Source organism: Cetorhinus maximus, chromosome 14, assembly GCF_964194155.1.
Source record: "Cetorhinus maximus chromosome 14, sCetMax3.hap1.1, whole genome shotgun sequence".
In the NCBI taxonomy this organism is placed as follows: domain Eukaryota; kingdom Metazoa; phylum Chordata; class Chondrichthyes; order Lamniformes; family Cetorhinidae; genus Cetorhinus; species Cetorhinus maximus.
In genome coordinates this window covers 32,284,788-32,302,033 of record NC_135892.1, presented here as the reverse complement: position 1 = coordinate 32,302,033, position 17,246 = coordinate 32,284,788, and the positions used below count along the sequence as shown (strand labels likewise).

At 46.8% G+C, this 17,246-nt stretch overlaps 1 protein-coding gene across 1 annotated transcript in view; it reads left to right on the top strand.

Moving 5' to 3' along the window:
* The window catches only part of LOC144689571 (uncharacterized), a 318,797-nt gene extending 302,792 nt beyond the window's left edge, over positions 1–16,005 (top strand). The window contains exons 18-20 of the mRNA XM_078556753.1: positions 13,585–13,669; positions 14,737–14,857; positions 15,696–16,005. Of these exons, the coding sequence (XP_078412879.1) occupies positions 13,585–13,669; positions 14,737–14,857; positions 15,696–15,885 (396 nt within the window). The 3' untranslated portion in view covers positions 15,886–16,005. The remainder of the gene's footprint in view (positions 1–13,584; positions 13,670–14,736; positions 14,858–15,695) is intronic.
* The last annotated feature ends 1,241 nt before the right edge of the window (positions 16,006–17,246 follow it).

The following is a 17,246-nucleotide window of genomic DNA, read 5'->3' as shown; positions in this document are numbered from 1 at the left end:
AGGCATATTAATACTATTAAATTTCCAGATAAGTGTGAGAGTTTGGAATAAGGAGGCAGTTGTAAGCTGATTTATTTATTCTCGTTTGAATGCCTGCAATCAGATTTCCGCACCCCTCCACCCCATCGTTGTACCAAATGGCTCTCGCCAAAGTCACAAATGACATTCTAGTTGACTGTGACATAGGTAAACTACCCCTCTTCACACTCCTTTATCTGTCTGCAGCCTTTGACATGGCTGACCATGAAATTCTGCTTTAACATCTCTCACTGTCACCAGCGCTAACCTGGTTTCATTCTCAACTATCCTGATGTAGCCAGAGAATTACCTGCAGTGGCTTCTCTTCTTACTCCTGCACTGTTACCTTTGGTGGCCCCCAGGATCTATCCTTGAGCCTCTCCCTTTTCTCATCTACAGACAAACATACAAAATAGGAGCAAAAGTATGCCATTCGGCCCCTCGAGCCTGCTCTGCCATTTAATAAGATTATGGCTGATCTGTTTGTGTTTCGAATTCCACATTCCCATCTACCTCTGATAATCTATGATTCCCTTGTCTAACAAGAATTTTTCTACCTCTGTCTTAAAAATATTCAATGACCCCACCTCCACTGCCATCAGAGGCAGAGAGTTCCAACAGTCACACAACCTTCTGAGAGAAAAAAGTTCTCCTTATCTCTGTCCTAAAAGGCAAACCCCTAATTTTAAAACATTTTCCCCTAGTTCTAGACTCACCCACAAGACGAAATATCCTTGCCACATCCACCTTGTCAATGCCATTCAGGTTCTTCAATCAAGTCACCCCTCAGTCTTCTAAACTCCAGTGGAAGCAAGCCCAATCTGTCCAACCTTCCCTTATAAGACAACCCGTTCATCCCAGGTATCAACCTAGTGAAATCAACTCACACACTCTCAAACCCATCACACATTCACAGGGATCTCACTCTCTGCCAGTTCAAGGGACATCACCATTCACTCTCTCACATACACCTTCATTGTCCTCATCCCATCCATGTGACCACTCACCACCCACACATGCCAGGCATACTTATCTGGCCTGGCAGGTGTCCTACTTACACTCTCTCCATCTCTATTCATGCAGGACAAGCTGGCACACAACATGAGGGAGAGGTTGCAGTCTTGTGGAAGAATGCCCGAAATCAAGGTCCTCACAGACTTTGAAAACAGCCATCCAGCTGGCCGGCAAGGATCTGGGCCATTTCATGGCTGACAGTGGTCGGCGCTGCTTTACCAAGTGAGGATCCAGCAGTACAACATCTATCTGACAGCCATGCTGTGAGTGATGTGTCCTGTCTCACAGGCCACTGCCATGCACTAATTATCTTCCCTTGCTTTTGCAGGCACATCTGGGAAACAGCCAATGGATCCATGACACGGGTCCTCCAATCAAACCCCAAAGAAACATTTGAAGAGGAATCTGAAGGCACCATCATTGAAGTCCCATCACAGTGCTCACCCACACCCTCCACCAGAGCAGAGACAAACACCTTGGTTGGACCGAGCTTTAGAATAACCTCTGGATCACAATCTGGTGAGCACATCGCACTGTCTGATCCACAGCAGGCGGTGGCAGGGACTTCCAAGGTCTCCATCACTGGGAGGACTGCTGGAGGCCAGAAATCTGCTGAGTCTGAGTCAGATGACTAACTTCTGGTCTCAGTCATGTCTCAGTTGCTGGAGCTGTAAAGGCAAGCTCGGGAACATCAGGAAGGGATGTCCGCTGCACACCTCACATTGTAAGGCATGATGAAGCAGTCCATCCGTCTTCAGGCAGAGGTGATAGCACTGGTATGTCAACGCACCAAGGTCAATACTGGTAGGATGGTGGCCACCATGGAGACCTTGGCCCAGGAAATTGGACCTGCACTGCCGCGTAGGCTGAACTCCATCGCTGACGCCACAGTTGGCCTCCAACAGTGTGTACGCAAGAGGGATGTGGGACAGCACAATCTCACTCCAGCTACCTCTTCTCAAGGAGTCAGCCTGGGGCTCTTGGGCACTTAAAGAGAGAAGGACCAGTAGGTGCACACCCCTGGGCTATCTACCCAGCTGACTCTGGAAGTGTCCGGCCCATCTGAATCTCCTCTTCTAGTCACCCTGGCAGTTCCAGCTCCACAGGCCGAGGAGGATGCCACTGCCACCCAGCAGGACCCCGAAGGCAGGGCCCTCCAGGTCTCGGCCCTCCAGAGGACGCCCGCCAAGGTCATCACAGACAGGGCAAAGCAGTCAGCAGGTTGCCCCCACCTCTGCTGTGGATGTCCAGGGAGCACCATGACATACCGGCAGGATTAGGAAGGTTAAGAAGATGTGGTTGCACAGCCTGGGCATGGGTGTTAATCACTTATACATAATGTTCACTGTTATAAATAAACTCCCAACAATGTCTCCCTGCCTATGGCTCCTTGTACTGATGAGCAATGTTCATGTCACTCAGGTGTGAATCCTTGGCTCCTGCACAAGATAAAGGCAGGTGTCTCAGTCCAGGGCCTCTTCCCTGTGCTTTGTGTAGCCTTGAGACCAAAGTGATGATCCAGCCTCACACCCGCTGGACACATTACTGATGCCTGAATTTCAATAGTACTTGTCATTGTTGCCAGAATGTTGTGGGTAGGCATCAGAGTTCCGTCACTTTCTCTGAGTGCTCTCAGCACCTCTAGGGTGGGGCTGACCCCCATCTCTTCAGCATCTGTGACCAATGACGCTGTGCTCCTGAAGGGGTCAGGTGCTGAAGGCTGACAAAGGATCAGGTGTATTTAAAGTTTCAGGGCTGCATCTCCATGAAGTGCCCCTGATCACAGAGCGCAAGTGAGCTGCCCTCGGCCAGACAGGAGTCAGACATTCACAGACATTCATAGATGTGAAGATCTATGGAGTGTCCTCACTGCATGTCATCATCATCCACCTGGAATCAAACAACTATTAGGGCTGCCGCTAAGTCTCCATGGCAGGAACCTTATCACAGAGGGTATGTGCGCTGCCATAAACCAGACTGAAGTCAAACATTCACAGGTGCAACGTGAGGATCTGTGGTGTCTCCCCACTGCATGTCGTCATCATCCCCCACAAATCTAGCAGCTATTAGGGCCTCCCAAGCACACCTCGCCTGGCCGGTGCGATGGCCTCATCACCATCATCGTTGCCTTCAACGACTTCCTCACCCTCATCCCCGTTGATGTCTTCCTCATCGGAGAACACCTCCAGTTCCTCCATCTCCCTCTCAGCCAGCTCGTCTCCCCATTGCAGCACCAGGTTGTAAAGGGCATAGCAGTTGACAACATTGCATGACAACCTCTATATTCCACCAGACCGGTCCAGGCACTGGAGCCTCATTTTCAGAATCCTGATGGTTTGCTCCACCAACGTGCGAGCTGCAGCATGAACATCATTATACCTTCACTCTGCTGCAGACTGAGGCCGCCGCACAGATGTCATCAGCCATGTCCTCTGCAAGTAGCCCTTGTCCTCGAAGAGCCATCCTTGCAGCCTCTGTGGACCCTGAAAGACGTCAGGGATCTGTGACCGCCTGAGAATGTAGAATTCCTGAACACTCCCTGGAAACTGTGTGCAGACCTGCAGGATGTGTCTGTGCTGGTTGCACACCAGCTGCACTTTCAGCGAATGGAAGCCCTTGCGGTTGACATAGTTGACCGCATGTTGAAACAGATCTGAGTGCCACATGAGTGCCATTGATGGCACCCTGCACCTGTGGGAAACCTGAGACCTGGGCAAATTTAATCGCTCTTGCATCCTGGCTTTCCTGGTCCAGGGTGAAATGCACAAAGTTGTGTGCCTTCGCAAAAGTGGCGTCCATGACCTCATGGATGCATTTGTGGGTGGAGGCTTGCGATATCCCACAGATGTCACCTGTAGAGCCCTGAAAGGAGCCACTGCCATAAAAATTGTGTGCTGTGGTCACTTTCAGGGACACAGGCAGTGGATGGCCTCCATGTCCCCATGGTGCCAAATCCTCCAGCAGCTGGTAGATGTGATCAACCAGTTCCCTAGACATGCACAGTCTTCAGTGACACTGGTTCTTAATCACCTGCAGGAATGAAAGACGGTGTCTGTATACCCTGGGTCTAGATAGACGCTGACCTGTGATGGCTCACTGTGACTCTTCAGTGGTGTGCGTGGGAGACCCAACCACCCCTTCTTCCTGAGGGTGCTGCTCCTCCCTCTGTACAGCCAGGCACCTCCGTAGCTCTCTTCTCCGTCGTCTCCGCTCTCTGTACGCCACTAGGCATACAGCTAGGTCGCCAGGCTCCATGCTCCTGATGCAGTCCTCCTGCAGGATGAAAGGGAGATAAAAGCAAAATACTGCGGATGCTGAAAATCTGAAACAAAAACAGAAAATGCTGGAAAAACTCAGCAGGCTGAGCAGCATCTGTGGAGAGAGAAACAAAGTTAACATTTCGAGTCCGTGGGCAGGATTTTCCCCCTGTCGGGGGCGAAGTTGAATTGTGGGCGCACACAGGCACACCTCCGATCAGCGCCTCTGATCAAGGGCACGGCGCCATTTTACATAGGCGAGCCAATTAAGGCCCGCCCAGTGTGACGTCGGCACGGAAGCGCTTCCTGTGCGGGAAGGGGGGGATTCCCTAAGGCCGAGAGTGCGCTCTTGCGCTCATGCGCACGAAAGAGTGCACTCATCTCCCTGAGGCTAAATGCTGCCTCAGGGAGATTGGCTGTTCTGTCACAAATATTAAAAATAGAAAAAAAAAATTCCTGACATGTTCCCTCATGTGACACTGTAACATGAGTTGGGACCTGTCCATAATTTTAAAACTTTAATAAAATTTTTAAAAACCTACATAAAACCTCATCCCACCCGTAGGTGAGGTTTCATGCTTTTTCTAATTACCGCCGGGGCTCCTGGCCTGCCCACCAACTTTAAAGTTGGACGGGCAGGCCCATTAATTAGCTAAATTACTCTGTCAATGGCCTCAGTTGGCCATTGACAGGTCGGCAGTTGCACAGCTGATTTTGCTGCGCCCCCGCCTACCGGAAAATTTAAATGGGGCACGGTGATGTCGGGAGTTCTGTCCAATGTCACCGCGTGTCATTTTACGCCGACGGGAAAATCCTGCCCCATATGAAACTGGCCACTTAGATAGCCAGAGTTTAGTGCGCTGCATGGCTGCCCGAAACTCCACCCTCCTCCACCCCACTTCACCTGACCACTTGGCAACAGCTTTGCCCAGCTGTGCTTTCAGCTCAGACGCAGGCATTCTCCTAACCCACACTGCAAAGGATGCACTGTTAGCTTGAACCATGAGGCAGACTGGTCCAAACCAGAATGATAACTTTGCAAGGGGCTGTGAGCGCCTCCACCAGCGACTGCTCCATGATCAGCTTTCGCAAGGAGATTGTACAACATGCGCAGTTGTCCAACTGTTCTGCAGTCCACTAAGAAGCTCATTACTTTGCAGTCTGTGCCCGAGGTGTGAAAACCTCTGGAGCACTTGGTGGCGGATAAGCTAGAGGTTCTACTCCAAACATGTTAATGTGGCTGCATCTGAACTGTCTCAGTTGTGGAGGAATGATCACTTTATACAAGGTTTCCCTGATGCGTGGCCGCTTCCTTCCCCCGCCACCCCGCATGTGTTTGTGCACTACCATCAACTGCAGGGGAGGCCTTGCTGCCCCCCCCCAACTCACTTCAACCTTGAAGTCCAACAGGTGACCCTCGTGAGCATTGCGCAACGTTACTGTGTGCTCACCTCCGAGTTCCCCTCAAAGTGCAGCCCGCTAAGTTCACACCTTATATATGCTGTTGTGAAACACATCAGCATACAATCACACCAACGTGCTCGGATGATGCAGCGTGAGGGATGATTCCAGCAGGCTTGCCTTATAATGTAAAGCAGATCTATTATAATGAGGTTCCTGATGTCCAATGGCGGGAAACGCAGCCTGCCATTGACGGGTTGAGCAGACGATTGCAAATTGGTTTCATAACGTCGTGACCCCAATTTTTTGCCTTCCTGCCATATTGTCCACTCATGCCACTGAACACACCCGACATCAGCGGGCATGGAAAATTCTGCCCCTTGTTTCCAAATCCCCTCATTGTCCCACCCCTCCCTCTCTCTGTAATCAACTTCAGCAACCCTCCCCAACGCATCCCCACCACCCCCCTCTCCGCCCACCAAGATTTATACACTCTGCCATTTAGGATCTCAAGCATTTCTTCATTTTAATCACTGCACCATTGGACAACTGTACCTTTGGTTGACCAGGCCCTAATCTCCTGAATTCTCTCCCTGTCTCACTTTACCTCTTTCCACTTTTAATACACTCCTTAAACCCTTCTTCTTTCACCAACTGTTTGGTCATCTGGCATAATATCTCCTTATGTGACTTGATGTCAAATTTTGTTCCATTAAGGTCCTGTTAAGTACTTTGGTATGTTTTATTGTGTTAAAGACACTATATAAGTGCAAGTTGTTGATGATTTAGGCAAGCAAAATGGTAGATATAGTTTAATCTATGCTGTGTTATGCATGTAAGGCAAGCCAACTCAAAGTTTGTCTCTTTCCTGAAGGGATGTCCATTGAAAGTCACAGCAAGAATAGTGGCTTGGGTCATCACTGGCCATCACTGGCCAGTCATTATCAGTTCACAAGCAATTGAAGGTAGCTATAGGGAGGAAATTATTATTCCAGCAAGTACTTACAGGCCAATAAAGTAGAAAATTAATAGCGCTATGCTTCAGCAAAGCAAGACTTTGGTAAAAACAAAAAGCTAAAAGCTACTGCGGATGCTGGAAATCCAAAACAAAATAAAAACAGAATTAACTGGAAAAACTCAGCAAGTCTGGCAGCATCGGCGGAGAAGAAATCAGTTAACGTTTCGAGCCCTCATGGCCCTTCAGCAGAACTGAAGCATAGTTTCAACAAGGGAGAAATATAAATTGGTTTAAGGTGGGTGGGGGGGAAGAGACACATTGAGGGTGTGGTGTGAGCAGATAATCAAAAGATGTCAGAGACAAAAGGGTCAAAGAGGTGTTGAAGGTGGTGGTCTTTGTCTGAGAAAAGTGCTAATTAAGAATGCAAGACAGGATATTCAAAGTACAGCTCTAGTGGGGGTGGGGTGGAAAGACTAAAGGTTTTAGTTTTAGATTTAAAAATAATGGAAATAGGTGGGGAAAGAAGAATCTATATAAATTATTGAAAAAAAAGGCGGGTGGGGGGGGGAAAGAAACGGGGTGGGGATGGGGGGAGGGGGAGTTTAAGATCTAAAGTTGTTGAATTCAATATTCAGCCCAGAAGGCTGTAAAGTGCCTAGTCGGAAGATGAGGTGCTGTTCCTCCAGTTTGCGTTGGGCTTCACTGGAACAATGCAGCAAGCCAAGGACAGACATGTGGGCAAGAGAACAGGGTGGAGTGTTAAAATGGCAAGCGACAGGGAGGTTTGGGTCTTTCTTGCGGACAGACCGCAGGTGTTCCGCAAAACGGTCGCCCAGTTTGCGTTTGGTCTCTCCAATGTAGAGGAGACCGCATTGGGAGCAACGAATGCAGTAGACTAAGTTAGGGGAAATGCAAGTGAAATGCTGCTTCACTTGAAAGGAGTGTTTGGGCCCTTGGACGGTGAGGAGAGAGGAAGTGAAGGGGCAGGTGTTGCATCTTCTGCGTGGGCATGGGGAGGTGCCATAAGTGGGGGTTGAGGAGTAGGGGGTGATGGAGGAGTGGACCAGGGTGTCCCGGAGGGAACGATCCCTACGGAATGCCGTCAAGGGGGGTGAAGGGAAGATGTGTTTGGTGGTGGCATCATGCTGGAGTTGGCGGAAATGGCGGAGGATGATCCTTTGAATGCGGAGGCTGGTGGGGTGATAAGTGAGGACAAGGGGGACCCTATCATGTTTCTGGGAAGGAGGAGAAGGCGTGAGGGAGGATGCGCGGGATATGGGCCGGACACGGTTGAGGGCCCTGTCAACGACCGTGGATGGAAAACCTCGGTTAAGGAAGAAGGAGGACATGTCCGAGGAGCTGTTTTTGAAGGTAGCGTCATCAGAACAGATGCGACGGAGGCGAAGGAACTGAGAGAATGGGATGGAGTCTTTACAGGAAGCGGGGTGTGAGGAGCTGTAGTCGAGGTAGCTGTGGGAGTCGGTAGGCTTGTAATGGATATTGGTGGACAGTCTATCATCAGAAATTGAGACAGAGAGGTCAAGGAAGGGAAGAGAAGTGTCAGAGATGGACCATGTGAAGATGATGGAGGGGTGGAGATTGGAAGCAAAATTAATAAATTTTTCCAGGTCCCGACGAGAGCATGAAGCAGCACCGAAGTAATCATCGAGGTACCGGAGAAAGAGTTGTAGGAGGGGGCCGGAGTAGGACTGGAACAAGGAATGTTCCACATACCCCATAAAGAGACAGGCATAGCTGGGTACCCATAGCCACACCTTTTATTTGGAGGAAGTGAGAGGAGTTAAAGGAGAAATTGTTCAGTGTGAGAACAAGTTCAGCCAGACGGAGGAGAGTAGTGGTGGATGGGGATTGTTGGGGCCTCTGTTCAAGGAAGAAGCTAAGGGCCCTCAGACCATCCTGGTGGGGGATGGAGGTGTAGAGGGATTGGACATCCGTGGTGAAGAGGAAGCGGTTGGGGCCAGGGAACTGGAAATTGTTGATGTGACGTAAGGTGTCAGAGGAATCATGGATGTAGGTGGGAAGGGACTGGACAAGGGGAGAGAGAAGGGAGTCAAGATAACGAGAAATGAGTTCCGTGGGGCAGGAACAGGCTGACACGATCGGTCTGCCAGGACAGTTCTGTTTGTGGATTTTGGGTAGGAGGTAGAAGCGGGCCGTCCGAGGTTGGGCGACTATCAAGTTGGAAGCTGTGGGAGGAAGATCTCCAGAGGAGATGAGGTCAGTGACAGTCCTGGAAACAATGGCTTGATGTTCTGTGGTGGGGTCATGGTCCAGGGAGAGGTAGGAGGAAACGTCTGCGAGTTGACGCTCAGCCTCCGCGAGGTAGAGGTCAATGCGCCAGACAACAACAGTACCACCCTTGTCAGCGGGTTTGATGACAATGTTGGGGTTGGACCTGAGAGAACGGAGTGCAGTGAGTTCAGAGAGAGACAGATTAGAATGGGTGAGAGGAGCAGAGAAATTGAGACGGCTAATGTCACGCCGACAGTTCTCAATGAAAAGATCAAGAGAAGGTAAGAATCCAGAGGGAGGGGTCCAAGTGGAGGGAGAATATTGGAGGTGGGTAAAAGGATCCGTTGAACGGGGAGAGGACTCCTGCCCAAAGAAGTGAGCACGGAGACGAAGACGGCGGAAGAAGAGTTCAGCATCATGCCGAGCCCGAAATTCATTGAGATGAGGGCGTAAGGGTATGAAACTAAGTCCTTTGCTGAGCACTGAACGTTCAGCATCGGAGAGGGGAAGGTCAGGGGGTATAGTGAATACGCGGCTGGGGCTGGGATTGGAAGATGGGGTGAGGACGGAGGGACAAGCAGGGGTGGAGGGTCCCCGATGGGTGTTGGAGTCGATGAGTTGTTGGAGCTTGCGTTCCTTAGCACTTGAGAGAAAGAGAAAAAGTTTCTTGTTGAGGCGACGGATGAGACTTTGGTAAGGTCACACTTGAAGTACCAATTTTGGTCACCTTGTCTGAAATGGTAGGGCAGGACAACAAATCTGAAAAATTAACATAGATCTTGTAACATAGTTACAAGGAAAAGGTTAGAAGTTAAATTTTAACAGTAAAGGGTGTGTGGAAGGTTGTTAAAATTGATGAAAATGTCAGGCTGCCCGGAAGTCGCTCCATTGTGCCAACCCAGGCACTGGTCATTGCGTGTATGTAACACCCTTTGGAGAGAAGGATTACTGTTTATAGTATTTAAATGAGCAATTTTTGATGAGATTTTGACCAGCATTTAAATTTAGCTCATATGCACCCATTTCCCAGATTTTCTGAATGTTGCCATTGAAAATAAAGTGAGAGGATGGTACGGACATTATTGGGGCAAATTAAAAGTCATGAATACAGACAGCCATATATTTTCATTGCTCACAGCTGCTTTCTTACCTCCCACTGAGAAATGATTTGTTGATAGGGGACAGCAGAGAGCAGAGCAAAAGAAGGGTTAAGGTATCAGGAGGCACTATCCATATAAAAGAGTCAGAAGAGTAGTGCTTCTGGGGGCTAAATTTTGACCAAAGTCACCATCACATCCATTTGGCTACTCTCCCCAAAACCCTGGCCCCAGTTGGACTGATACAAAGCAATGTTGCAACTAGTCATTCACCATTGTACATCCCCTCATTCATTCCCATTAATTCATGCCTTCCTAGTCATCAGACAGCAAATGAAAAAGCAAGTTCCCAATACCCAACATAGGAAAGTGGTGGCAAAGTAATAGAATTTTTAAATTATTTAACGTGATGTCGGCATCGCTGACTAGGCCAGCATTTATTGCCCATCCCTAATTGCCCTTGAGAAGGCAGTGATGATCTACAGTCCATGTGATGTAGGTACACCCACAGTGCTGTTAGGGACAGAGTTCCGGGATTTTGACCCATTGACCCGGTGCCCAACAGGCCCCTGTCCAGCTCTTCCTGACCATTGGGAAGACGTGTTTCATGCTGGGCGTGCTTAATTGGCCAGCTGGCGTGAAATCGCAGTCGTGGGCCGATCGCGGTTGGGGGGGGCCTGTTTCCCAGCCATTCCCAGGCCCGCCGATTGCACACACCCGCCAAGGGTAAAATTCAGGCCGCAGTCTGGGTCCTCTCTATGCTGTTGTTAGCCAGCTTTTCCCGCATGAAAACAGATGGAGAGAGTGTGAGCAGGAATGTTTGTGTGGTGAGTGGACAGGATGAGGACACGAGCTCCAGAGGTTACAAGCCTGATGGAGGTGTGAGGGTGTGTGTGAGAGTTAGTGGTGTTGTCCTTTGAGGTGTGAGATCCTTGTGGATGTGTGATGGGTTTGTGAATGTGGGAGTTGAGAGTGATGAGGTGGTTAACTTACCCTGGCAGAACGAATGAGAGCATTCATCTACTTCCTGCACTGGATGGCTGATTTCCTCTGTGCTCCGTTGGCACTGCCACTGCCTCCCAGGCCGGATTGATGATGCTGGTGGACCTTCTGTGGCCAGAGCAGGGTAGGGGACATCATGTTGGCCTTCCGCTATGTCCAGCAGGTGCCCCAGAGAGGCGTCACTAAATTCGGGGGCTGCCATCTTCTTTACTTTCGGGGCCATCTGTCACCTGGAGCAGTCCTGGTCTGTAGACATGCGCTCTGGTGTGCTTTAAATATGGTGTCCAGGGCGAGGAAGCGCTGAGGTCATGGCGTTGAGGGCAAATCCAAGCCCACCCACCAGCAATCCAGAGTGTTTTCTGTGAATGAGGTGGGATGTGCCAGAAATGGGACGATACAGCATGAAAACCCGCCACTGCGGCCGGCGAGTAAAACAACTTTTTTCTTACCTGCTACTGCACTTAGTGCAAGTCTGAGACAATTCCACCAATTAACTTTGTTTCTCTCTTCACAGATGTTGCTGGACCTGCTGGGTTTTTCCAACACTTTCTGTTTTTATTTCAGATCTCCAGTATCCACACTATTTTGCTTTTATTCTGGCATAAGACACAGATTTATCATAATTGGCAAAAAAAAAGCCAGGGATGGGGAGACGAGAATGCTTTTACTCAGTTATAATGTTCTGGAAAGCATTGCTTGAAAGGGTGATGGAAGTGCATTCAATCATAACTTTCAAAAGGAAAATCAATATTTAAGAAGGATCATTTGCAGGGCTACAGGGAAATAGCAAGGGAGCCGGACTAATTGTGTAGCTCTTTCAGTGATCCAGCACAGGCTGGGACACCTAGAAGGACAAAGGCAGCAGGTGCATGAGATGACCGCCACCTTGAAGTTCCTCTCCAAGACACACACTATCCTGACTTGGAACTATATCGCCATTCCTTCAATGTCGCTGGATCAAAATCCTGGAATTCCCTCCCTAACAGCACTCTGGGTGTACCTACACCACATTGACTGCAGGCGTTCAAGAAAGCAGCTCACCTCCATCTTCTCAAGGGCAATTAGGGATGGGCAATAAATGTTGGCCTAGCCAGTGATGCCCATATCCTGTGAAAGAATAAATTAAAAGGAAAACAAATGGCATCCGAATGGCAACAAATTTGGACCATTAAGCAATGAATTCATAGATCATTCTACAAACAGTAAGTTTGTTCTCCTGAAAGAGGGCCCTGTGCTAGTGTTACTTAAAAGGATCAGACACCCAAACTGCAGTAAAGGCAGTTTTTAAGAACTTTTTTCTGTTGCAAAGTGTCTGGAAATACTCTGGATTGTTTTCGGAGCTGTTGCGGTGAGTTCCTGGATTTGACAGGGAGTGTTGTCGCATCCTCACAGGGAGAGTGGAGGGTTAGGTGTTCTATCCACACAAAAGCTGCAACAGGGATCAAGGCAACAGTGGTAGTGTCCCTGGTTCTGCAGCATGCTAGAGAGATAGAGCAGAGGCTTTCAAGAGGGCAAGCTCTGCACCATGTACTCTGCATGGCCTCCTCTATGCCCACTGACTGTGACGGACGGCTGTCTGCCAGCCAATGCACCAAGCATCTTGGTGTGCATGTCCATCAGCATTCTCCTGTATGCTGCACCATTGAGGCCCTCATCTGAGTCTTCTGCAACAGAACTCATCTCTGACCTTGACCTCCACTAAGCTGACAAACAAACCATCCTCTAACCCTGACCACATAACTCACCATATGCTGATCCCAACTCTATATTAGCCTCCAAGGTATGTGCAGTGCCAGTATCTGAGCTGGTAACTGTGAGTATCAGATCAAGTGACAGGGCCTCTTCAATAGCACTGTGCTGTGTTTCTCTACCTCTGTGTGAGGTTATTAGAGTTCTTCTGGCACAGATGTCAGGTTCTTGGGTCCAGACTCTGGAATTTGACCTCTTAAGCCCACCTGCTCCCACCCCTCCTGGGGGTGGTCCTAAAGGGCCACCTGGCCCCCATAAAACCATGGCCTCTATCATCCTACCCACCTCCTCCACCATTAATGTCTCCAGTGCTACATCCATGAACCTGAAACCCTCTCCCTGCCCTGGTGTTCACTTTGCCATCATTTAAATTACAGCATTATTCTTCACAGTGCAGCTTCCCTTTAGGCTGCCTTTGAGAACAGCAGGTTAGCCACACACCATTGTTCCTGAACAAGTTACTGGGCTGCCCTGCGGAACGCAGAGGCAACTGGCAGTGTTAAGAAGAAGCCAGCGGGACTAAACCTGCTCACCCACATGCTACAATCACACAGATGAGGTGGGTGCACCAAATTTGCATGCTGTCCACCTCAGTATGAATCGGCATGGGCAGGTTGCAAACCAAGATCCCTCTGTTTGAAAATCGGGATAACCAAATTTCTAGCCCACAGTGTCAGCCTCACACATGCAGGAAGATCAATTAGGTAAGGTCCTCACTACCCACGGTTTGTACCTCAGCAAAAGTAAGGACCTTTGCATGAGGAAAGAAACCAAAAAGAAAAATGTTTGAAGAAATTACTGTTTAAAATAAGTAACATCTTCTGGCCTCTTGCAGATTTACTACTATGCTGATGCAAAGACAACTCATACTACATATCCAAATGGAATGGAAAGGTTACAGTTTCCCAATAACCAGATAGGTGGGTGTTTTTATTAAGCTACAGTGTATCATGCTACATGGTTTGCATTTCACCTGTGTTTGTGTGTCAATTCTTAGCCCTTTCACTCTTAAGCCCTGGAAAGATTCTCAATGGGTTGAAATGCCTTCTGAGTTTTTCCTAAGACTCTAACAATTTTTATTGCCTTATTCAAATCCCTTCTTTAATTAGCTGCATCTTTTTAAAAATTCACCTGCTCCTAAACTAACATGCTCCTTCCACAAGTCCAAGTATATATCTGAAGCTATGCATAACTATGATTATGGGCTGACTACAGAAAACTGGGTACAACATTTGGTGCAAATTTGCACTTGTTTCAAAACATTTGGGAGTAATCTGCATATACATTCAAAAATCCAGACTTGTATGTCAGAAAACTGTTCAACTGTTGGACATCAAGAATGAACTTCCATTTACATAGCACCTTTCATGTCTTCAAGATGTTCCAAATCACTGCACAAATAATAAATTTGGTTTTAGGTGCCATCACTTTTCTATTGTAAGACATATGTGGTTGTCAATTACACAGAAACAGCAAAAAGATAAATGTTTTGGTGGCAGTGTCTGATGGCTAAATTTTGATTCAGAAAATTTCAATAATCTTCTTTGAACAGTGCCATGGAATTATGTATACCTACCTGAAAAGATAGACAGCCACAAGTTAACATCTAATCCTAAAAGTGACACCTCTGACAACAAAGTACTGCACTGAAATGTGAACCTAGATTACATATTCATCCCCTGAAGTGGGGTTTGAATTAATGACCTACTAATTCAGAGACAAGACTACTACCACCTAAGCCAAGTTGACATTTTGGCACCAGCATGTCTTTGCACCTGATGTCCAGATAAATGCACTTCCAACAGGAATCAGTGGAGAATCTTTGAAAGTTGGGGGGATTGATGTCAAATGTAATGAAACTGAAAATTGGCAGGTTATATTGCACCTATTAGTCCACTCCAACACTGTTAGTTCTTGCTTTTTTTATGTTTTCAAATAATACTTTTCTTATGATCTTGGTAAAATGTTATTATTTCTTGTTTTTCAGAAAAGCATTACCCTGATGGTAAGAAGAAAATACTATTTCCAGACCAGACAGTCAAACATCTTTTTCCTGATGGTCGTGAGCAGAGCATATTCCCAGATGGAACAATAGTGAATCTGCAGAAGTAAGTGAATTTTTCCCATATTTTCCTGCTGAATTATGTCTCTCTCCTATTCCCTTGTGGAAGTAAGTTTATTTCTCTGCTATTCTCTCTGAGTTGTTGCATGTTCACACCTACCTGATGTATTTACCTTCAGCTCTTGTCTGAGGTCCATTTTGCTTCTGTCCCTCTATCTATCTGGTCCAAATTACACTTGATAGCTTTTCCTTGTTAACTCATTGTTCATGATTTATTATGTACATTCTTGTCCTGAAAATATTCAGAGTTTCTTGCAAAAATATTGTCATCGTTTTCACACCATTGATAATTAACTAATTTCCAAATGTAATATTCATGCATTGGAAAGATTACTTTCCCAGTTACCCACATAGAAGCAAACAAACCCCAGAACCTACATCCCCTTCTGTAGGACCCTGCACCCTGTCATTTCTACTTTCCCAAACTCCACTGGTTCCCTGTGACTCAGTGAACTAACTTAATTTAACATCCTATCCCTGCTTTTAAACTCTCCATTACTTGCCACACACTACCTCAGCTGTCTGCTCCAGCCATAAATATTCTCATGGGTTTTTCATTCCTCAGGTTACTGTCAGATTATTCTTTGTTCCCTTCTCCCTCCATGCCTTTAAGTACATGCTGATCAAGGTACTGGTTATTGTTGCTCTTGTAAGAAATTGGCTAAAAACTTTTAGCTGCATCAATACCTGATGGTACCTGATAGAGCAACCATGTCAATTTTACGCACAGATCCTTTATGTCTTTCTTTCCCAAAAAGTTACTATTTGGTGTTAAAGTACCACAATCAAGGTGTTCAGTTTCTGAACATTTGATTCTTTCTTAGAAATGGAGATAAAATTATTGAATTCAACAATGGGCAAAGGGAGATCCACACATCTCAGTATAAGCGCAGGGAGTACCCTGATGGAACCATAAAGACTGTGTATTCTAACGGGCAGCAGGAAACAAAGTACTCCACAGGACGTGTCCGAATAAAAGACAAAGAAGGAAACATCATTCTTGATAAAAAGTGAATGAAGAAGCATCTGTTTTGTACTGTATTGAATGGTTGTGTAAGATCTAGTGGGGGTAGGGGAGTAAAGTCCAACTGAGTTGCAGTAGTTGTGTTGCAGCAAAACAATCCAATGATTTAATCCTGATTTCAATTATTTTTTAAAGATTTGCATTCACTACAAAATATTCCTTATCCAGGATCTGAGCCATAACCTCATGTGCGTAACAACAAATTTGTTGATTTGGATAAATAATGCATCTTTCTGTGCACAGGGAATGGACTTTCGTTAGAAAAAGACTGATATTGAAAATATGTAGGTGATACCTTTGAGTGACTTTACTCCTGATAGAGGATTGCCAACCTCTTGGATTGCCCCTTAGCCTCCTGGAGTACCCTATGAAAGAGGACTGTTACAAACAACCTGGAAGAAAAACCATAGGGACATTAAAATCGTGTTTTTCATTTTTGTTTTTGGTTATAAAAATATTAGAGAAGGACAATAGAGCTGTTTATTAACTGGGTGGGCCAGTTGGAGATGGGATGTTATGTGATAAAACCACCAGGCATACATCCAACCAGATATGCCAGATCTACCCTGATGTTGTTATTGTTTTATTCTATAGTTATTACTGTTAATTTATCACCCTCCCTTATTCACCATGTGTAAATAAGATGATATTATTCTTTTTTAACTTTTCTTCCCATGCAACACACTGTGTGCAATCACAAAAACAAATGAGAAATATTGAGAACATAGGACCTCACAGTATATTGAAAATTTATCAGGGAAAATAATTAATCTCAAAAATATTATTTTTCAGAATATTTTTGTCTACCCTTTACCTTTACATAGAATTACCTAAATTACATAGAATGTACAGTGCAGAAACAAGCCATTCAACCCAACTGGTGTTCAGTTCCATTTGCAGCATCACAGATAATGAAGCAACCTGTGCCTGCCAACAGCAAGATCTGGACAATATTCAGACTTTGTCTGATAAATGGCGAGTAATATTTGTGCCACGCAAGTATCAGGCAATGACCATCTCCAACAAGAGAGGGTCTAACTACCCCTGCTTGATATTCAATGACATTACCATTACCGAATCCCCCACCATCAACATCCTGGGGATCACAATGATCAGAAGCTTAACTGGACCAGCCATATAAATATTGTAGTTACAAGAGCAGGTCAGAGGCTGGTTGACTCTTAAATGCCCTGAAGGGCAATGGGATGGGAAAAAAATGCTGGCCTAGCTGGTGAAGCCCACATCCCAAGGACAAATGAAAAAAAAAATTCTGAGGTGAGTAACTCACCTTCAGTCTCCCCAAAGCCTTACAGAGCACAAGTCAGGAGTGTGAAGATTTTTCCCCACTTGC